At 34.7% G+C, this 23,810-nt stretch overlaps 3 protein-coding genes and 1 pseudogene across 3 annotated transcripts; 2 read left to right on the top strand and 2 right to left on the bottom strand.

The window, feature by feature from the left end:
* Window positions 1-2,478: 2,478 nt before the first annotated feature.
* On the top strand, window positions 2,479-5,964 carry LOC120149436 (protein ALTERED PHOSPHATE STARVATION RESPONSE 1-like). The gene is made up of 6 exons (XM_039162219.1): window positions 2,479-2,701; window positions 3,112-3,952; window positions 4,356-4,537; window positions 4,741-4,961; window positions 5,070-5,400; window positions 5,480-5,964. The coding sequence occupies exons 2-6, from the start codon at window positions 3,160-3,162 to the stop codon at window positions 5,912-5,914; spliced, it is 1,962 nt and encodes a 653-aa protein (XP_039018150.1). The 5' UTR covers window positions 2,479-2,701; window positions 3,112-3,159; the 3' UTR covers window positions 5,915-5,964.
* An 880-nt stretch (window positions 5,965-6,844) lies between these two features.
* Window positions 6,845-13,947, bottom strand: LOC120149435 (DNA damage-binding protein 1a-like). Its single transcript, XM_039162218.1, is given in 20 exon segments — window positions 6,845-7,239; window positions 7,241-7,542; window positions 7,617-7,901; window positions 7,998-8,346; window positions 8,486-8,761; window positions 9,083-9,357; window positions 9,581-9,691; window positions 9,930-10,145; window positions 10,240-10,440; window positions 10,867-10,975; window positions 11,121-11,227; window positions 11,337-11,546; window positions 11,868-11,943; window positions 12,248-12,297; window positions 12,402-12,464; window positions 12,603-12,654; window positions 13,238-13,329; window positions 13,426-13,485; window positions 13,577-13,625; window positions 13,773-13,947. Coding segments are annotated over 20 exon segments (3,264 nt in total). The 5' UTR covers window positions 13,877-13,947; the 3' UTR covers window positions 6,845-6,962.
* A 1,163-nt stretch (window positions 13,948-15,110) lies between these two features.
* LOC120149442 (photosystem I reaction center subunit psaK, chloroplastic) lies at window positions 15,111-15,732 on the bottom strand. Its single transcript, XM_039162223.1, has 3 exons — window positions 15,601-15,732; window positions 15,444-15,524; window positions 15,111-15,364 (listed from the first exon to the last, which is right to left on the bottom strand). Exons 1-3 carry the CDS (start codon window positions 15,679-15,681, stop codon window positions 15,137-15,139), a joined length of 390 nt encoding a protein of 129 aa, XP_039018154.1. The 5' UTR covers window positions 15,682-15,732; the 3' UTR covers window positions 15,111-15,136.
* Window positions 15,733-18,192: 2,460 nt separating this feature from the next.
* Window positions 18,193-22,649, top strand: LOC120149405 (annotated as a pseudogene).
* The last annotated feature ends 1,161 nt before the right edge of the window (window positions 22,650-23,810 follow it).

Genomic DNA, 23,810 nt, shown 5'->3' with positions numbered 1-23,810 from the left:
TACATATGAGAATATGGATTAATCATGCTTAAACGTTGTTCAATATACTCTAGTTCATAGATATCTTATTGATATCAAGAAGTTAGCTACTATATGTATTGTACCAAGAATTGTATGTTTAAAAAGGAATATGATAAATTACGTGTTTAGTACTTAAACTATCAGTTTTGATTCGTTTAGTATTTAAACTCTCAATTTTTCCAAGGCCTTACCAAAATTTAATTTTTGTTTCATTTTAGTACTCCCGTTCAAAATTTAATGTTAATTTTTGGAAAAAAAATGAAAAGTTAGGTACTAAAGCGGACCAAAGTTGATAGTTAAACGCGTTAAATTTTCAACCGCGGGTACTAAGGTGAAACAAAAACTAAACTTTAGGTATAGTTTTGAAAAAAATTAAAAGTTTAGATACTAAATCACTCTGAAACTAATAGTTTAAGTACTAATTTTTTTTTCTAAAATAATTTTAATTACATACTGAACAAATACAGTCGAGACTATCGAAAATAAAATATAACAATGATCGATTAGAAATAACCTATAAACAAAACTATTAACAAGTGAAGCAACGATGTACATAAACTGAATCTACCAACAGCTCCAAGCATCAAACATTGAGGAGAGAAAACTTGAAGAAGAACCAAAAAGCCAACGGACGAAACGATATTCTCTTAACAACAATCCCATCCGATACATATATGCGATAACCAATGAACTTGTACAACTGAACAAAAGAACCATGCTACGGGAAAGCAACAATCATGCATTCAGGATAAACTGATAAGAAAACCAATAAAAAAAACTTGCACCGAGAGTTCAAAAACACTTATAGCCATGATACTCTTTACTACAGAAAGGGTCAATATTATTATTATAGTAAATACGATAAAATATAATTAAAAATGACACGATTGTGGTCGAAGAATACAGTACAGTTGCCATGAACGCACCAAATTTGAAAGTCGCCCAAGAGAATAGTAACTGCCCCAGAGAAAAATATGGAGAAAGAGGGTGGTATAATCATTAGTATATTAAATAATTATTTTGTATACATTGATTTTTTTAAAAAATATTTAACGATGATATCATTAAATGTTAAAAAATGTTAAAAATTTTGTTTTAAAATATAAGTGAGAACAAATATTACTCTGTGATATCATTAAAAATGTTAAAAAAATACAAAAAATATTAATTAATTAATCAAATAAGATGATATTTAGGTTTTTAAAAATAATTTTAGTTTTAATAATAAAAAGGATAAATTAAATTAAAAAATTCTCTTATAATGAATTTACGTAATATTTGATCGAAATTAATTGTTATTAAATAAAATATTTATGATTATATAAGAAAATAGTGCATTGATGAGGCTATTAATTAAGGTGTTCCCAAACATTAATGGTGGGAGCGTAACATTAATTAACATTTCTGATAAATAAGTTCAACAATCACCTAATTTTGCAGCAAATTAGATTGATTATAAAATAATATTTATTTAAAATTTTAAATTATTGATAACATATTTATCGTAAATGATAATATTTATAAAATATTTAATTTTTATGAAAATTAAATTTTAAAATGTGTCTAATGACCATATTAGGGTAAGCTGCACGTTTAATACTCTAATTATTATTTTTATTTTATTTTGGTCTCTTTTTATGTTATTTTTGGTTTCATTTTAGTTACCTATCGTTAAAAAATTAACAGAACTGTTGGTGTTACATTTTTTTAAAACTTTTCAAAAATGACATAATGTTATCTTAAAGTGATACGCCATCAACACTGTTAATTTTTAATAATGAATGACTAAAATAGAATCAAAATGTAACATTACGTATGATTTTGAAACAAAAAATAGTTGGTGATCAAAACAGAACAAAAGTGATAGTTGGGGTGCTAGATGTGTTGTTTACTCAAAATGTTAAGCTAAATTTTTTTAAATGTTTAATATAAAAACAAATGTATTAAGTTATACTCAAAATTAACTATTAGTGCTTAAATAATTTTTCATTGAAGTTAGATGTCTAATGTTTTATTCGTTACACTTTTATTTGCTTACGGTTAAAAAAATTATTGACACATGTCATGTTCAAATTTTTTAAAAAAAATATTTTTAAATAGTGTTTTATTTTTAAAAAAATTAAAAATATAAATATGACACATATCACTTAACGACTTTTTTAACAGTAGACACCTAAAAATATAATGATTAAACATTAAACATTTATTTTTAACTAAAAATTATTTAGACACCAAAAATTAATTTTGGTATAATTTAAGTATTTTTTTATATTAAGATTTTTAAAAATAAAAATAAAACAGAGAGATCATGCTAAAATGTACACTAGTGTCATGCTAACTTACGCAGTTATCCAAGATGCTAAAATACGCAGTTAGCGACTGACGTGGACCTATCTGGAACAAAGTAATATTAGCCCATACCAAAAAGGCACTCATGCTAGCGTGGAAGGGAGGTTCAGTGTGTTAATTAAAGGTAGCCAAAAAGTGCGCCACCTCTCCCTCCCTCTGCTTTGGATGCTTCTGCTGTCTTTGGGTCTCGAGCTCGCTCTTCTTCTCTCTCTCTCTTGAAAAGCTAACCAAACAATAATTCTTTAACCTTCCCTTTTACTGGGTATGTTTTTGCTCTCATTCCTCTGCTGTTTCAACCTTCGACATTTCGTTGATCTTTGTTTCACTCAAGGTATGTGGGTTCATTTTGATAGTTTTGATCTTTTAATTTCTGGGTTTTGAAAGTTATGAAGATCATCACCTTGAAAACCTTGTTTGATTCCATTTGCTATTAAGCAACACATTGTAGTTAGGACTACCATTTTGGCCAAGGGATTTTGCTCTTGTTTTGTTCATCTTCGAGATTTGTGTCTGATTACTTTGCCATGATTCCTGTTATATTTGAAATCTTTGAAAATTCCCAGAAAAAGGAATTCATATGTACGAGCATTACAAATTTGGGTTTTAGAGCTTTGTTGTGTTCTTGTATGTCTGATATGATCATCCTTAGGAATATGCTTGGATCTTACTTTTTTTTTTGTTCTACATTATAAGCAGCGTTTAAGGTATAGAGAAATGAGTTTGGCTTTTTGTGCATTGTAGGTTAAAGTAGAGAAAAACATATACTTTTAATGATCCCTGATTGAAGAAATGGGCTGTGTTGCTTCGAGGATCGACAACGAAGGTAGGGTTCGGGCTTGTAAGGAGAGGAAGAAGCTTATGAAACAATTGGTGGGATGTAGAGGAGAATTTGCAGATGCCCAGTTGGCATATTTGAGGGCATTGAAGAATACTGGTGTGACTCTTAGACAGTTTACCGAGTCGGACTCGTTAGAACTCGATAATACCTCTTGTGGCCGGACATTGCCTCCCTCTCCGTCTTCCCCATTGCATCCGCCTCCGCCGCCGCCTTCTTTTAGTCCTGATTTGAGAAAGCCTGGTGACAATCTTAAGGTAGAAGTTGCCAAAGAAGAAGGCACAGAGATCACTCTGGATGATTGTTCTACCCCACCTCCGCCTACTGCGAGCTCATCATGGAACTATTGGGACCTTTTCGAGTCTAATTCACCAATCCATAATCCGAAACAGGGTGAAACGATAGAATCAGTTCAGGAGGAAAGTTGGGCTGAGCGTAAGATGGAGTTTGAGGATGAAGATCAAGGACAGTTCATCGAAAATACGACTGTAAGTCCTCTCAGTCTCCCTGAGGGGCACAACCCTAGGGAAATCATTGATGATAACTCGTCAACAATGAGCTGGTGCGATAAAGACTCTACAGATGTGCCCGTGCTAGTATCGAAGAACATGAAGACCTTGGAGGGAATTACGAAGGAGCTAGATGACTACTTTTTGAAAGCATCAGCTGGTGGGAAGGATATAGCTGTTTTTACAGCCATCAATGTAGGGAACAATTCTCTTCCATGGAAACTCAATGAAAACAAAAGTAGGTAAACCTTAAACGGATCGTTGTTATTAGTATCTTTTTCCCTGTGTCTAATTGCTGCTGCAACTTATATGGTAGAAGCTTGGATAGCAAGTTTTATCTGATATAATTGACTGCTTTAGCAATCACATACAAGCTTCGACTTGTTATCGCTAGCTATTTGCTAATTTACCTCTGAAGGTGAGTGAACCGAAGGTAGAACTAGATTTGCCATCTTGCTTCTGTGCTTTTTGTTGTCTTGGCAATACGAATTACAGTTCAGGCCTTACGGCGAATTCTGATGAATTTTTACTTTGATAAAGTGTTGTTTGATCTTGTAATAAGTTATTTGAGCATCAAATATTTGTTGGCTGCATTGTGTTATAATAAATACTCACTGTTTCCGAACTCGTCCACGCTATAGGGAAGAGGAGCAACTCTGCTAAGGTTTTTAGTGCATTGTCATGGAGCTGGTCTTCGAAGTCCCTTCAGCTTGCGAGAGATGACTTTCAGCATGGATCTAGTGAACCGTGCAAGCCTGGAGCTCATTGCATTACTCTCGATAAGCTATATTCGGCCGAAAAGAAGCTTTACAGGGAATTAAAGGTAAGAATGATACTTAGCCTAGTCCTTGCATTAACACTTGAATAATTAGAATATAATATTTTACTATGATTTCTGCATGAATTAGAATATGATACTTGAATAAGTAGTGCGTATAATGACGATTTTATGACTATGCTTTGTGTCGGTTTCTATTTCATTTTCGATTCTATTTTCCATATTTTTATGGATAATGGTGTTTGTAGGAGGAAGAAAATACCAAACTGGAGCTTGAGAAGAAATTGATGTTGCTGCAAAAGCAAGATGAAAACCATGACTGGACCAAGACCGAGAAAATCAGATCGAGTGTTGAGAATCTAGAGAATGACATGACACACCTGCAACATTCGATGAGTACAGCCTGTTCATCTATATTGAAGCTCATTGATGAGGAGCTTTATCCACAGCTGGTCTCATTAACTTCGGGGTAAAATCTGGTTGACATGCTGCATAAGTACATATTTAATCGTAGTATATATTTTTTGTGGTGTACAAGATTGAATTTACTCAAATTCCATAATCTTCCCGATTACAGGCTGATGGAGATGTGGAAAATGATGTACAAATCTCATCGGTTCCAGAACCATATTTCACAGCAGTTGAATCACCTCACAGATAAAATAAGTATGGATCTGACTACCGAATCCCATCGTCAGGCTACAGCTCAGCTTCAAACCGAGGTTTCCTTTTGGTATTATAGCTTCTGTAAGCTCATAAAATCTCAGCAAGAGTACATAAAAACACTCTATCGGTGGATCCAACTTACAGATTGCCTCGTAAACGACCAGCGGCAGAGTCATTGCTTGTATGCAGTTCGTAGGCTCTCCGAAGAATGGCAACGTGGTTTTGCAAAATTACCTGATAAGGTAACTCGAGCAGCATTTTAGTTGACCCTCTATGCTGTCATCTGGAGTTATCTCTTTACTAATCTCCGGTGCCATGCAGGTGGCTTCAGAGGCCATTAAAAGCTTTCTGTTGGCCGTCGAATCTATAATACAACAGCAGGCTGAGGAGCACAATCAGCAAAGAAAATCCGAGAAGCTCGAGAAAAGGTTGCAGAAGGAGTTAATTTCGCTGACCGAGATGGAGAAGAAGGTCGAGGGCAATGTGAACTCCATGCTGAGCCCCAAGCATCCTTTGTCGATGAAGCGTTCGAAAACCGAAGCCTTGAAGAAGCGAGTTGATACGGAGAAGGCCAAACATCTAAACTCAGTCCAAGAAAGCAAGGCCATGATTTTAAACAGTTTGAAAACTAGCCTTCCCAATGTATTTCAGGCATTAATGGGATTCTCGAAAGCTTGTGTTCAAGCATTCGAGGCCATTCACAGCCGATCACAGCCAGAAGAAGTTCCTCGGACCTCGGATAACTCGACAAACTGATTTTGATCGATCGATGATGAAATTGTATGAAATGTTTGCTATTAAGAGAGATTTATATTAACACGAATATTCACCTTCAATCTTGAAGAGCTTCAATCATTATTGAATCAAAAAAATTCACTGAAATCTTCATTTGCATCTAAAATTTTCTGACACTATTCACTTGATAACTTCGACAACATCAATCTGTTTTAGATTAAAGAAATCATTAAAATAACATCAGATCAATTGAAATTCTCCACCGATAACTAATACCTTCTTATAACGTGTCTTCTTTATAATGATGAACCGGTATGATAAGGATTACAGATGTGGCCGTGATGGTATTGAAGAACAAGAAGACCTTGGAGCTGCGGTCACGATATGATTGTGAGTGTTGCGGACGTTACGACCAACAACAGAATCATTGCTGGCATGCGCTTCGTAGGCTCCTTGAAGAATGAAAGTGGTGTTGAAAAATTACATGATAAGGTAAACATCACCATGATCTTCATACAAGTATTAGGGACATTGCTCAAGCAGCCCTTTAGTTTATGTCCTCGATGCCATCATTTGGAGTTCTTACTAATCTCCGATGCATGCAGGTGGCTCCAGAGGCAATTTAGAGCTTTTTGTTGGCCATTGAATCTATAATCCAACAGGCTAAGGACCACAACCAGCAAAGAAACCATGAGAAGCTTCATAATAGATTGGTGAAGTTATATTCACTAATCTTACTGTTGAGTCCCTACCGTTCTTCATTGGATAAGAAAGCCGAAGCCTAAGCCTTAAAGAAGCGAGCGAGTCGATATGGAGGAAGCAAAATATCTAAACCCAATCCAAATAAGCCAGACCATGATTTGAACAGTGGGTAACTCGACAAACCTAATTTGATTGAACGGAAATTACAAGTTGTCGAGCCGAACAACCATCATATAATAACAGAAAATATATATAACATGAGTGGATATATAATAATATAACATGCATCTCAGTTCTACCGCTGTCATAAAGTCGAAAAATAACAAAGAAAGGAAACAACTTCAAAGGTAAACGTTAACAGAACAGATCAATGCAACCTCGTTAGTTCCTCGACTCTCTTGGAAAGCTCCTCCACTGAAACATTGACCGCCTTTGATATCTCCTCCATCTTACCACGGCTCAGATCAAGGAACGATTCGATCAAATCACCATCCAAAAAGTTTTTCGCTTCTGCAGTTCTCTTTTCATTGTTGAATGACCTCCATTGTTCATGGCTCAACCCTCCAACACCCTTAATTACCTTTCTCAAGCTCGACTGCAGCTTCTCCAAAAAGATGTACTGCTCATGAGGAAGAGAAGCAACGACCTATAACACCATTGACTGTGCCGAAAATGACAGTTGGGATTTGGCCCACATCAGAATCTGGGGATCGCATGACAAGAGAACCATGACGGAACCGATTGACAAATTCCCCAAGGTGGTACTCACCAACCACCTCAAGACGTCCACGTTCCTCGTCAGTGGTCCCTTCACTATTCTTCCGGACCGTGAACAAGTTGAAGTTGTTTTCAGCTCCGAGATAAATGTCATCATCAAGAATCTCAACAGCTGACATCCAGTTGGCATTATAGTCACGAGCTCGCTCCTCAATTGCACCTTCTTCATGCTGAAAGAAAGGAAGAATGATAAGATTGAAGAATTGCATGTAAAACTTAACAGGGTATGAAGATAGATAGTTACCTTGTAGATCAACAAGGAAATTGATTTCATTAAATCACCGACAACGATGAAATCACCACGAGTTTGTACATACAAGGCAAGTATGTGGCCATGATGTCCACATTCAGATTGTAATTCCCGGGTGCCATCCTCCCGAAGCATCCACTTGTATAGTTGGATCTTTTGATTAATAGCAGCCAGTAGTTTTCCATTGAAAGCATTTAGAGAGTAAACCGCCCCCTTAGTTTCCTTTTCGGCAATAAGCTGTAGCTTCCCATCTTCAACAACAAAAACCAATATACGGCCCTGGGAAGGAAATGCAGGTTTGGAATTTTTTTTATTCGCATCAAAAGCCTGATTTAATATCGATATTAAAAAAATATAGAAAACAAGAGATGGCACCTTTGTTGGCTCATTTTCTTCTGGCAAAACATATGCAGTCCCCACACAGTAGTATACATTGGTGTCATCTGAGAACGAGCAGCTAAGTATGGAGCAACCATACTCAAAAGTATCAAGAGGGTAAGTCGAGATGAAGTCAAACGTTTGATCATCCATCAGGCGGATCAAATGCATTTCAGATTCATCGGCACTAGACTGGGTTTTCAAACTACATATTGCAAAGGTACGAGACTGTTCTTGATGGCAAATTCGACGTGCATGCTCACCAAGTGGGATAGTGCGAATGTGAAGCTTCTGAATATCATCAATAGTGCCAATAGTGAGTTCTCCTTCTTTTGCAATTGCAAGGCTGGAGAAAAAGGATGGCTCGGTTAAAATAGCATGGTCTAAATAAATACAGAACATAATATGAACCAATGAAATGACTAGGATATTTTTTCTTCCCAAGTTAAAAAGTTGTTTCAAGCAAGAGAACAAAAGAAGCATACCTGTCGGGAAAAGCAGCAGAGTTGAAAGGACACATATGACTGACTTCCTTCAGATTGACGTTGCTATAGAGCAGTTTTTTGTTACTACTATAAATGACAGTTGGCCTATCTGATGCAGCAAATACATGTGTGGAATTCTTGGAGGAGAATGTACGAAGCGTTATAGGTTGTGTCCCGAGAGAAACCTTTTTCCGATCTGTTAACTCACCACTACTCAAATTTAATTGGAAATTTAGAAGATGGCCATCTCCAAGGGCGCACAACAAGTAAGAGATCTGCAAAAAGGGACAAAAACCAAACTTCTAAATATATAATGAGAAAAATATTACACTAGAATGTATGGCATTGGGAACATAGAAACATAAATGCCAAATATCATGGTTCCTTGAGTCGAACAGAGGTTTAATAGCAGTACTCTTAAATAGATCAGTTTAAAATGAATAATCACACATATCAGAAGAGACTCAAAATATCCGCAAGATGAGAATAAAACTGAAGAAATATCAAATAAACTTGTACCCATTCAAACAAAAAAAGAGAGGCGATATAAATCAGCAAGATAAGATTAAATCTGAAGAAATATCAAATAAATCGTACCCTTCAAAGGTGCAAAGAAGAACTGAACGTGGAATAATCTCTCCTCCCAATTGCTCCTTTGTGATGAGATTCAGGTGTGGGAGTGAAAATATCCGCACACTTATATCAGTCCACATTCCAATGGCAGCTAACTGACTGGAGTTAGGGTTCTCACCAATGGGGTTAATGTCAAGACATGAGATTTCATACTCCAACTGCGCATGTTTTACTTCAGCCAATTTTCCATCACCAAATTCCAAATAAACCAAATGGCCACCCCCTGTTGCTAGTAAAATCTGTAATACAAAAACAATTGAAAGATTTACATAGGAAGTCCTTTATACAAGAGGTGTTTGTTAAGGGTAAAATGCAAGAGGATATTACATGAAACCTAAACATTCCATTGCAAAAGCCATATAGAAAGACAACTATTTATCAGATTATAGAAAATAATAATTTGAACACCTGCATACAAACTAAAATCCCAATTTCAACATTAAACTGTACAGGAAAAACTACCTGGGTAGCATTGGCAGTGGCAACATTGATTGAATACCCAGATGGCGCACTCCATTCATCCCACAGCTCTCTAGATATTGAACTCACAAGCCTTACAGAGCTTGAAGTGACCTGCCATGATGCTTATCAGTCAAGCATGGAGCACATATAATATGTATTTTTCATAATTATAGCTCTTACCATCAACTGGGCAAATAGCATGAGCCAGTGATCATCTCAGAATTTTATTTGTATAAGATTAGAATAAAAGATAGATTATATAGATTCTAACACTGGATTAAATAAGACTAACAAACTTCATCTACTGTATGCTCATTCTCACTGCTTCCAATATGATGGCAAACTTTACCTGTACAAGTTGATTGTAAACCACATCATGGCAGAACAAAGTCTGCACTTGAGAATTAAACCCATCAATCTCAGTTTCTTCCAACACATCCTCAAGATTCATAGCCAAAATGCGTGTCTCACTGATAAAACTAACAACCAGAAAGGTGTCAAATGGATCATCTGTAGAGGATCTCAACGACCACATTCCTTTGATACCTTGAAGTTCTACCGAGGCCTAACATGTATAAGTGCAATAAGATGTGAGCTGATGCAAGTATAAAATGGTAAACTTGATGAAGTGTAAAGAAAATCTATAAAACACAACAAACCTGTTCGTTGATTCCTATTCCATTTCGAACTATGCGAAGAGAACCATCTTTATAAGCTCCAGAGCAAGTTACAACTTGACCCTGCCCTTGTCTCTCAAGGTCAACCACACAGAAGTCAACAATAGGCCCCAAATTGACATATGTGTCTAAAACTTCTACAAATGAACCTTTTGCATCAGGTTGTAGATTTAACTTTATCAGCTGCATTAGTACACCAAAACATAATGCCAACGAAAATGTTATTCACTTGAAAGGAAATACTAATTTAAAAGATGTGACTTGAGTAGAATAGTAGACTAAGAGAAATAGGAATTCTCTCTATTCTATTGGGAGTTTGTTATTTACTTATTATGAGGGGAGAAAGGGCCTGAGAGTAAACATAAGCATCACAAGGTCCCAGATTAAGTGTGTGTTCCATATAATTATAAGCTTGTGATCCTTCACTTACCCCTCAGGAGTCAGGACTGATCTTAGTAACAGTTTTGAATCAGGTTATAATAGTACCCTCAAAACTTACTTCAGTAAGAATAATTCTGAATCAGGTTACATTGGTAATAGAGGAGAGTTTCAGTAAGAATAATTCTGAATCAGGTTACATTGGTAATAGAGGAGAGTAAGAATATATACCTGTGAATCTCCATAACTTGAGCCAATGAAGACAAATGCATTATCAAGATATGATATTGTTGATGCAATAGAAGTTTCTCCCAAGAGTTCGATCTTTAGTCCAGTGACCCTGCAAGATGCACCAACTATATCTTAAGGCGTAATTAAGCCTACTTTTTTAAAACTAAAATCAAGCTTTGATATTGATATTATAAATAATTCAATCAATATTTTTTCTCCAACAAGAACATTTGAAAAGAATAATTACAACTTACTTTTCTTTCTCATGGGTAATAACCAGGAGGTGAAGAAGACCAGCATGATCACCAAGCAAGTACCTAGAGCCATCAGCATCCACTCTTCCATAAGCTTTCGTAATTGACTAGAAGTCCACATAAAAAATCAGCAAGAGTGTCAAATCCACAAGTGTATTATCAACAATACATAGAAAACTTATGAAAAACACAAAAACAACTTTATAAGTAACCTACAGGTTTGATCGGAATTGCTTTGAATGCGTTGGCACTACAATAGACAATCGTTTCTTCCCCAATAATGAGAACACCACAGAGAGGTGGGGGTACAGGAATGAGCAAATCAGCTCCATTGTCAAGATTGTTTTGGGACCATGGTCCCTCAACAAAGTCTTTCTCCTTTAAAGCAACCTCATATGTTTTAACATGACGTGCATCTTTGTTATCCTGTAAGAAAGAGCGGAAAATAAAAAGCAAAACATATGATTAACACTGTATTTCGAAGTTAAACTTAGTATATGAAATAAATAAAAGAGAACTAGATCATCATCAACAAATATAACTGAATGACACAATCCTAATGACTCGAATGTAATGGCATGCAAAAACACTCTTTCTTTAGTAATTTTTACTAAGGTCTCTGAAAGTATTTAGCTCAAGGCTACATCAATAAATTATTTTTTATGCCTAAAATAAGAAGAAAAAATAGGGAGAGTGAGAGGGAGTGTCCATAAGTCCACAATACGTATTTGCAAGGAAAATGGAGACCTGGTATAGAACTACAATTGTAGGCTTTAAGCAACCGTAAAGAAACTTGATATCCAAAACTTGAAGTTCCTCAAGCCTGAAATATAGGGAGAAATCATAAGTACCAAGCATATCGCATTGAAGCGGTATCTGGTGCATATTTAATTGAACATAACATCAAGTAATATAAACAACTAGGTTTATAATGAAATATAAGCCACAACTATAACTGTAGCTAATCGATGAAAACTAGATTATTTTAGCAAAATTTAAGCGTTATGTAACAAAAATAGAGAATATTATTCACTCTGAGTTCAAACTTAGGACAACAAGCAATCTATTCAATATTCAAAAAGAATCTTTTATTTGTCATAATGCCTGGAGAAGAGGAAGAAGAATACCTTATATTAAATGCTTCTTTGAGTTGCCCTCTATTATCGAAAGGAATAACCTGAGACAACAAAAAACATAATGCACGACATTTTCTGGAAATGCAAATAGTGTACAAAAAGTTATATAGACTTTATAATGGATTGCAGCATCCGGTGTTCATACCTTAAACAACCCATCATATAGATGAAGTCCAATTAACCTACAATCAGGATCTATTATGCCAATCTGCATACAATGCAAGGAAGTGGAAGGAATCAACGATTTTTGATGGAGAGTTTAACGAAAATTATGCTAAACAACTTTGCAGTGTTGAGAAGTACTTGCACCCACAACAGGTATCAGTTTCTTATGAACAAAAATTACCTGTCCATTGTCTGTGGGGCGACCAATACGGTCTGAAACATCCCCCATAGCTCTGCAGGTAATAGCACATGATATAAGCTTCAATAATGTTTACTAAAAAACAAAAACACACCCCACAAATTCTCATAGACATCATCATGGCAAATTGCATCACTAAAAGACTTTTATATCCAAGATTTTGAGGAAAATAATAAACAGAAGATACAATGCAGAAACACGAGATAAAATTCCCCACAGCTTTATGCAAGGTACACACAGCATCTGTCCATGTCATCAAACAATGCAGGTTGTAAGCAGAAGCATGAGAGAAATTGTGTCAAAGTGTAGGAAAAATGTTAACAAACAATAAAGGTATTAAAGAGAATAATTCCCCACAGATATTAGTGAAACAAAATCATAAATAATCGAACAAGCAATCAACTAAGGCTCATATTTAAAAATAAAAATAAAAATAAACTAACAATGTGAGCACATCAAGTCGGACAATCCGACAGATGAAAAAAGCCTAAAACTGATCGTTCAAGGCAGAATCAGTGCAGCAATACCAAGTATGAACACATCAAGTCGGACAATCCGACAGATGAAAAAAACAACAAAATGAAAAATAAGTAATGAGTACATATTCTGGTTTAAACCTTGTAATAAGCTCAGATGTCTCAGCATCCCATTGGAGGACACATAATTTGTATCGTTCGGTTGAAATAAATAGAAAATCCTGCGTCTCACCCTGTAAGGTATCACATAATATATATCATTAGATCACAATTTATCACATTAAGTCTGAAGAACATGTATAATAATTATAATAAAGATATTTACTCACATGAGGACGGAAAAGTTCAAGTGTAGCAATTCTTCCATATATGGGCACATCCAACATAGGCTGCAACACAAGGCAAGACATAAGAATCATAAATGGAAATGAATATGAAATTCCACTAATTGTCGTATCAAATTCCATTCAAAATAGGCACCTGTAATCCTTGCTGGGTAAGCAAACTGATTTCGATACGAGTACATTTCCTGCAAGCAAGCAGAAGAACATTCAATCGAACGAATACTAACAGATACCTAAAAGAAATTGTTCGACTACGTTAAACCCTAAAACTTCTATGATCACAAAAACATGGAAAATACATAATAATCGAATAGAAAATGAAAATTACGTACGCGACAATGAGATTGAGCTCTTGAGGACTGGTGAAGTTGCCAACGCAAGAGTGGGTAACGTTCGTGGGCTTGTGAGCCGTTACGACGTAGTTCCATACACTCATATTCCTTTTTGTCTTCGGATCTCTATACCAAAGCGCCAAGCCCTAAGGGAAACTGTATAGCAGCTGACTTTATTTTTTTTTCTGGAAGGATTGCGAAGCTTTTAGCCTTCTGGCTTCTGGTGTGGTGGCTTCGCTTTGTTGTTGAAGAAAGAAATGATGCTGATGATGATGGAGCTTAAGAGCCTCGGCGCACACGTGTAAAGGGTATTAAGGTAACATCGCGTGGCTTAATTGCTAGCTTTAGTACTTTTCTTCCCTTCATTTACGTCATTCCGTTTTAATTATATCATTAGTTATAAAATGATCATCATTAATTTAATGATTTTTATATATCTAATATTTTTATTGAACTAAATTAATAAAAACATTTTATTATATTAATCTGTGTAATATACAAAATTCAAACTTTTTAAGTCAATTTTTTGTTGTAAAATTGTAAAAGAAAATTAAGGAAACTTTGTAGGTAAAAGCAATAATTTTAAATAATAACGAAATAGTAGTTATGAATTTCCGTTATAAATCATTAAAAGAAAAAATATAAAATAATAATAATTTTAGTATATTAAAGTTTATCTTCTTTTATTATTTTAAACAAAAAATACTAATTGAAACATTTAAAACCTTATCGTAAATGACGTTAAATCTCATATGATAATTTATTATTTATTATTTTAATTTTTTTACTAGTTCTAGTTTAGGCTGAAAATCACAATTGATTATCATAGAGGAGGAGAGAACAATCGAGTTAAAGATAACATTAAGCGGTCATAAATAGAGATTTAGAGAGGGAGCTCGAGAGCGAATCTCAATATGTCTTATATAGTGATTTATATATTAATATTTAGTGTTGGTCTCAAGCCTAAGATGTTGATGACCATTCAAAAAATTGACAGATTAAATATATTTAATTGTTAGATATCATATTTGTTGATCACGTGAGTCAATTAGTAATTACATCGATGAGTTGTAACTATCTAAAAGATATAAAACTTCGAAAGTTTTGAGGAATTTCGGAGGTTAAATGCTCAATAAGAGAAATAATGATAACGAGATATATCGACTTCTAAAAGAGATATGATGAGGTATAGTAAATTTAAATTATTTATTAACACACATATAAAATAAAAAAAATTAAATTAATCACTCGTATTTGATCTCCTGATTAATTAATTCCGATCGAATATGGTACAAAACCACAAACCATTTGTTATCGTGCAAATACATAGAAACGACATAAAAGCAGATGCTTAAATCTCGTTTCTAAAGAGCACCGATGTTCTTGAGTCCAAGCACCACCCCAACGCCGATAATGTGGCCAACAGTGCCACAAGCCAACGTGTCCGCAAGAGTAAAACCAGCCGGGTCGCCGGTCTGCAAGCCGGAGTCCCTAGCTTCGAGCTTCAGTCCAGCGGTGGCCTTCCGGTTTGCCGATGGAGCCAACCCGAATCTCCCGGCGAACAGCATCAGTGTAGTACTCGTCACCATTATCTGCTCAATACCCCAGGTATAATTCAATAGATAATTAAACCCAAAAAGGGGGGTGTGGGAAAATGAATGAAACCCTGACCAGATTTGTGGGAGATCCAATGAAATCGCAACGAGCACCTAAAGCACCATTTCCCTTGGGCCTCGCCGGTTGAACTGTTGCCTGCTTGTTGTTTCACCCCACATGATTAGTAGTGATATAGTAAACCCATGAATAGACAAGTGAGGAATTCACTAACCAGGTTCCTGGCTGGAGTTGCAGAGATTTGGGGTCTTAGCCCATTGAATTGCGGGAGTGTTGTCATTGCAGTTGTTGCCATTGTTGAAGCTCGAAGGGGGAAGAATGACAACCAGAAGCAGATATTTATTTATTTTAGGTTTAAAAGAGTCCACGAAAGTAGTCTACAGTTCACTGGAGCCACATGAGCAATTTGTGGCTTTGAGAAGACAGATTTCGATACGCTTAGATATTTGCCGGTAGATTGGCAGCGCTCTATTGGCCTATGCTCCATTTGGATAAGGTATCTCTTCTGAACTAGAATAAAATTTTAAATGATTTTATTAATAATTTTAAATTTTACATTTATTTAAAAATATAATATTCATGAACAAATCAAATTATTTAAGTGATTAAATAGATAATTGTACGTTTATAATTAAATAATTGAGAGTCTTTATAACATATATTAACACTTATAATTACTCTAAATTAATAAAAAAATATAATGTCAAAATCAATATTTAATATTTAATTGAATAATAAATTTAATCATTCTTTTAAGTATTAACCCATAACTTTTTATTTGGAGTCAAAATGATTTTTTTAGATAAAAATCTTTAATGAACTAATAACGGTTCTTTTCTTGCTGACTACATGTATTCATGTAGAATAACATATTGAAGTTGCATATTTATGTACGAGTAAATGATAATGTGGTACTATATCATGTTAGTAAAATATATTTATTAAATTAATTATAACCAATCACATGAAGATATGTGACATCATCTTATTGATTTAAAATGGATTTATATTAAATATAAATAATTCAAGTATATCAAATTTTTTATCTAAGTATCTAAAATATTTTTTGTCGAATTATACGGTTAAAGTATGTCACTTTTTCTTCATCTATGTATAAGTGAGCTTGATATCGTTTAATTAATGTCTCATGTTCAAGTCATTGTGTATGCAGAAAATCTTCGTTGGGAGACTTACCCACCAAAATTAAGTGTGTGACTCAGATCGATCCAATTAATCATGACGAAACCTTGAAACTGGAGGACAAAAAAAATGTTAAACATAGGCTAATTGACTTTTAAAATTTTTGATGAAAGCTAGAAAGAAGCAGACAACAAATAAATACAATTTTGAATGATTCAACCTCAATTGCTTATTTCACTATTTTATCTTTCTCACTTAGAGATAGGCGAGACTCGAATTTGATAGGTTTCGACCTGGCTTGATCTGGTCGGATTTTAAAAAAAAAATTAGATTCGAGTCGGGTTTTTTTAATGTGATGTTCGTGTCGAGTCGGGTTTAGGGTGAAAAATACCTGACCCGACCTGGAAAAAAATATAATTTTGCCTTATATATTTTAGAATAATTACAATAATACCCCTCTATATATATTTTTCCAATTAAATTACTGATTTTATTAAATAAAAATAATATATTGAGTCGGGTTCGGATCGGGTGAAATTTTGTTTTAGTCGGGTCTCGGATGGAGGGTTCCTTGTTCTCGGATCGGGTCGGGTGGACTAAAAACCCGATCCATGCTCATCCCTATTCTCACCTAAGAATTTTCTTAAATATGATATCAATAATAAAACGTTTGAAAAGAATTAAACTAATAAATTTACAAATTTAAATTCACATCCAACGATAATAATATTTGAGAAAAAAAAATACAATAACAATTCGAAGTGATCAATGAAATACAGTAATAATGATAAATTCATTAAATTATCTCAATGATTATTAGTTAAAATAATATTGTTCTTTATAAAAATCATGGATTCAAACAGCTGAATGTGTTGGCAATAATTAAAATAATAATAAATATTATCTTTATTATCATAAACTATTAAAAATATAATAATAAAGATAAAATAATTAAGACACATGAAAAATAATTCTTAATTCTTAATTATTGGTAATTTTTTTTATATTTGAAGTGTTTATACTATTTATATTACATGCTTGATTTTTATAATCTGTTGAAAGGAGGTAAGGGTCGTAAAAATTAAATTTGTATATTTAATAATTTTGTACACTCAAATATTAATATTGTTGAAGTATTGGAATTCTCAACAAATATTAAAATTGTTGACTATTGAAACTCATATTTTTTTTTGTTAAAAAATAAACGATCATCTAAGCTAGACGTTAATTTACTGATTGAGTCATTATAAAATTATATTTTAATAATGTCCACTGCTGCTGCCGTTACTTTTAAGCACTAACTCGATGATATAATGTTTTAAATACTATCTCGATGACATAGTGTAAGAAGAGAGTTGATACATAAAATACAACTCAAACAATTATAAGATCATAATTTATCATCTTTCAGTGAGTATGTTAATCCTCAACTTAAACAATCACCGACATTTTAACGAAAATGACACTTTTAGAACACATAAATAGTTGGGTATTTGATAGTCGAAAAATTTAATAAAATATTTTATAACTTTTAATAAACGAACTCAACGGATTAAGATCGTATAATTAGGAGATCATCCGTGTTTACCAAAAAAAAAATTTGGAAGGCAATACGTTTGGGCTGGGCAACACAAAATTGGTCCAGTTAGAAGAATGAATGAAAGAATCTAATCGAACGCTGATATATAATGGGCGAACTTGAAATAAGCTACCGACGGGTTCTCTTCCGACTCCGATATCCCGAGAGAAGATCATACGCACAGGCACACAGCAAATTAGATCGAGGTAACATCCTTATCAGATCTGTAAACACCGCTAGCTGAATTGTTAGTTTAGAAGATAACAAACCTATACGTGTCGAAAATTTCAAAATGGTTAAGGCTATATTCAATCGTACTGTTGTTGTTTCTTCCCCGTCCAGTAGCCTAATTTCTGTTTTTGTAGCATTGATCCATTTTCTTGGCTTCCAAACGCTGCGGTTGGATTATTGATATTTGCATTTATATGAATGTTGCTGTTTAGATCTGAGGTGGCCGATCTATTTGCTGACTTGATGTTCTGATTCGTTTTTGTTTCTTCATTTTTTACACATTAGTTATACGTTTCGTTTTAGATATTTCTAAATCCATTCCTCTTATGTTGATTCCATTTCCAGATTCTTATTTTGATTTTTCTAATCCTAACTTGACTTCTGTTGTCTGCTAGTTTCTCTAATAAAGCTTCAATTTGATATTGGCTGGGTGGTTTGCTCCGACATTCAAGATGGTATATACTTTTTCCTTTATTTTCATTCTCCTTTGTTTGTTTTAGTTGAATTGTAGAACAAGATAGATCCTCATTTAAGTTATTTTTATATTGTTTATGCATAAATTGAATTGTCTGACGATTTAGGAGTAGTTGAGGATGAATTTTGAACTGTCCATTGCAACTTCAAGCTTCGTGTTCTATTTTCGGCAATGATACAATATTTTCTTTTATTTTTATGATTCAGGTTGTACTTGCTGCTTCTGTTTTAAGCAAGTCCGGCAAAGGTCAGTTCATTTTTCTTGTTATAGTTTTTTTTCTCATGTCATTGTAATGGAATTGATGAAGAGCAAATTTTGGTTGTCTCACTTTCTTTTTGCCTTTCATTTCAGTGCTTGTCTCCAGGCAGTTTGTGGACATGACTCGCATAAGAATTGAGGGTCTTCTTGCGGCCTTTCCCAAGTTGGTGGGCACGGGAAAGCAGCACACTTATGTTGAGACTGAGAACGTGCGATATGTTTATCAACCAATAGAAGCTCTTTATTTGCTTCTTGTAACCAACAAACAGAGCAATATTCTTGAAGATTTGGAGACCCTGCGACTTCTCTCCAAGCTGGTGTGATTCTGCTCTTTGATTTATTTTCTATGTTTTTTAAATCTTTGAACATAATAAGTTACATAAAAGTAAGACATTTGGTTTTTATTTCTTTGATCACCTTCAGTAGTTGCACTTGCAAGTTGACTTTTATTTTGTAGTTGAATGGCAGCAGTGCAAATATAATCTCAGTTTCATTTATCTGAGTGTGTATTTAGCTACTCATTGAATCTCATTCCTTGTCACTTTTCTATTTCCTGAAGTTTTTCTGTTACCTGGGGCTTTTTCAATTTTTAGCCTCTGTAATAATGTTTTCTGTCTCAGCTCGGTTGAGCAGAGCACTTACTTTGTTCCTTTTCTTCCCCTAGGTACCTGAATATTGTTACACTTTAGATGAGGAGGGTATTTGCAAGACTGCTTTTGAATTGATCTTTGCTTTTGATGAAGTCGTTTGTCTTGGGCACAAGGAAAACGTGACAGTTGCACAAGTTAAGCAATACTGCGAGATGGAGAGTCATGAAGAGAAATTGCACAAGCTGGTATTGCAGAGCAAGATTAATGAAACTAAGGATATCATGAAGCGTAAAGCTAGCGAGATTGATAAGAGCAAGGTATATTATTGCAATATTCTTGGCCCTTGTACTAATTGGTCTTTGTTATATACTATATTGATTCATGTTGTGTATGCTGCAGATTGATAAGAATAGAGGTGATAAAGGAGGGTTCATGTCAATGGCTCCGGAAGAATTGAAACTAGCTTTACTGATATGAACATTTCTAGCAGTGGAAGTGGTTTTGGAAGTGGTTCTGGGTTGGGAGTAACTACTGATGTTGATTCCTTCTCTACCAAGTCTAAAGGTTTGTCACATTAGGATTCCACCACATGCATTGGATTTGACTTGTTTGCACGTATTTGATGGACTGAAAGCTTCAGTGTTATTCCATAAGAAATTCAAGACATTTCTCTCTCCTAGGTATGTTTAATGTCAAACAAACTTTTTCTGACCTTATGCTCATATTGCCAGGCCGCCAACCCTCATCTGCAACTGCTCCTCCTAAAGGTCTTGGCATGCAGCTTGGTAAATCACAAAAAACAAACCAGTTCTTGGAATCCCTGAAAGCAGAAGGTGAACTGATTGTTGAAGATGTGCAGCCAAGGGCAGGGCAGTCCAGAGTGGTTGCACCTGCACCTACCGATCCCATCACTTTGACTGCTGAGGAGAAACTCAATGTCACTCTGAAAAGAGATGGTGGAATAAGTAACTTTGATGTTCAAGGGACTTTGTCTCTTCAAATTCTTAACCCGGAAGATGCACACATCCAAGTTCAGGTAACATTTGGTTTTTACTGGTGTGATTCATAGTCTGTCAAAGATTTTGATTTAAAAAATCATGCTTTTGCTTTGGTGATTATCATGAAGTTTTGTTTGGCTCAAATATGTGCGATAGGTAGTTTCCCATTTGGCACAAAAAATTAGCATGTTTTCCTTACTGAAGAATGTGCTTTGAAGAGACGAGGATGCTCGTGTTTCAAATCTACTCTTTTCCACACTTTTTAAAGCCATTATCCTTTTTAGGGTCATGGGATGTGATCTAAACTATTCTTGTTAATCAGGGTAGAATACTACTTTCTTCTATTTTCTTCCTTTTTTATTTTTGGTTATGTTATCTCTCAATTGGCTAATGCATCTCAAATCCCTGGGTACATTTGCCTTAATCCATACTGGTCTTAATTGCCATCGGAATACATCCTATTAACTCCATCACATTACAATAAACATGTCCTCAAATTGCAACATGTATTGCTTCTAAAGCCTTAACTGTGTCGAGATAACCATTTTTCTTGCATGCTTTGTCTTCAAATTTTCGGTCACAATACCTTTCCAGCATTAAATTACCAATTTCTGTCCTTTATTTTCAGGTTGAAACTGGGGGTAACCCTGGCATTCTTTTCAAGACGCATCCTAACATGAACAAGGAGTTGTTTGCCAATGAGAACATTCTAGGATTGAAGGACCCTAATAGGCCTTTCCCCACTGGTTCAGCTGGGGATGCTGCTGGCGTCGGCCTTCTGAAGTGGAGAATGCAAAGTGCAGATGAGTCAATGGTGCCATTGACCAGTGGGTCTTGAATCTAATGCTGCTTCTTTCTTAGTAATATGATTTGCTATTGTATGCTTTGATGGTTAATGAGTTTTCTTTTTGGTTTGTTGCAGTCAACTGTTGGCCTTCGGTTTCTGCAAATGAAACTTATGTCAGCATTGAATATGAAGCTTCTGCCATGTTTGATCTGCGAAATGTTGTGATTTCTGTTCCTCTCCCAGCACTTCGGGAGGCACCAAATGTCAATCAGATTGATGGCGAATGGAGGTAAATTGAGATCATTTAATATTTCTAAGGAAGCACAAATTTTAGCCACGTGAGATTAACAAATTGAATTCAACTCAACTTAGCCAAGCCTTAATCCAGAACTCTTTGGATGCCTGTCTTCATAAGATGTTACTAACTTTGGGCGTTAGTGAAAGTACCATGATGTCGTGTATCATAAAATGTTGAAAGTTGGAAATAGTTTTTATCTGCACTATATCATTTTCATTTTCCTGTTTATCTTGCAGGTATGACTCCAGAAATTCTGTCTTAGAATGGTCCATAGTTCTCATTGATAACTCCAACCGCAGGTTCGTACATTTATAACACTACAAAGCCTCTTATTGTGTTTAGATGTTTTTGAGATGCTATTGATTTATAAGTATTTCACATTGGCAGTGGATCGATGGAGTTTGTTGTACTGCCAGCAGATTCATCTGTCTTCTTCCCCATTTCTGTCCGTTTTTCGGCAACGAGTTTATACAGTGACCTGAAGGTTTGATACGCAAATTTACTCATTTATTTGTTTGTTTGTTTTAACTTTGGATAATTGCGGATGTTTCCATTTGCTCGGTTCAAAAAGTGCACAAAAGAAAAGAGTTGTTCCTTCACATTATCAAATAATGCCACAGATTCACTTATTCGTGAGAATTATTGTAGGTCGCGAACATCATTCCCCTGAAAGGTGGTGGAGCTCCCCCAAGTTCTCCCAGAGAGCGAATTTGATTACGGAGAATTATGAAGTTGTGTGAACGATAATATTCGAAACAGTAGTAAGAGGCGGCGAGTTCCTACTGCAGTTTTACGGCGAGTTCACTTTTATTATGATTCAAACAACAGCTGCACCTTTCTTTTTGCGTCTTTATAATATGCTGGACTAGAAACTCTGTTGTCCCAAATCTATGAGATATTATGCTCATTTACACGGTGCTATTTCATTCCATTGGGGCTTTGCAGTGAAAGGCAATTATGTCTTTCTACTGGTAACCCAGCCATCATTTTTTTAACTATTATAATAATATTCTTTCATCGACAAAAAATTAAAGCATTGGCGAAATATACCCTTAGCAGCCTATTTCTCTTAAAAGTGTCCTAATGGGTTTTTAACCCCTTATACCCGGCCCGGGTATATACATATCGTATTTAGAAATTCTTTTTCATATATAAAAAACATTAAAATTCATATAACAATAATATAAAATTAATAATAAAAAGGTTCATACGATATATATATATATATATATATATATATATATGCAAAAATCGTATAAAACATATACAAAATAAAATACCGATAATATATATATATCGATACGATAGTAAAAACACGTGGCATCAAAGTATAACAAAAAGGCATATAGAGATATACAGTGGTATAAAAATAGGAGTAGTCGGTCCTCTTAATGTCAAGTCTGCTAGCCTATGGTCTGTTACTATTTGAAAATGTTAAAATTTACCGAATGAGCTAAGAAGCTCAATGTATTCCTTACGGTGTATAAAAACATACAAATAAAACACTTCAATAAAAATTAGTTCATCAAACATGTTTTTTAAATATGAACACTATCCTCATCCGATCACCAGAATGAGTAGGTTCCCCAAAACCATACACCCACCTGTACACCCGGTAAGGACTTTATACATATAGCATAAGGACCTGCGCTAAGGACTTACCATGTGCACAATGTAGATGAGTCTGCGGTAAGGTCTTACAAGTTATAGACTATGTCATATATACTTCCTCCAATAATACCCTAATGACAGTAATAAACATGTATGTATTCAAGGGAAAAAGGTAGTTTAATCCAGTAAAACATGAAAATATTTCATACTCAGAAATCAGATACAAAAATACAGTAATCAGATATCATATCAGAAATATACAGTAAATCAGATATCAGATAAACAATATTTAGAAAATCAAGTATCGTATTGTAAAAATATTTAGTATCATCATAAATCTACAACTGTTCAGATAAATAGTTTAAAACAGTAATGTAACATCATCAGGAAACACACATGTACCTAGGCCTGTAAACGAACGGAACGCACACGAACGGAGGTATGTTCATGTTCGTTC

Source organism: Hibiscus syriacus, unplaced genomic scaffold (assembly GCF_006381635.1).
Source record: "Hibiscus syriacus cultivar Baekdansim isolate YM2019G1 unplaced genomic scaffold, ASM638163v2 tig00111005_pilon, whole genome shotgun sequence".
NCBI lineage: Eukaryota > Viridiplantae > Streptophyta > Magnoliopsida > Malvales > Malvaceae > Hibiscus > Hibiscus syriacus.
The sequence above is the reverse complement of the archived record's forward strand: the minus strand, read 5'-3'. Positions and strand labels throughout refer to the sequence as shown.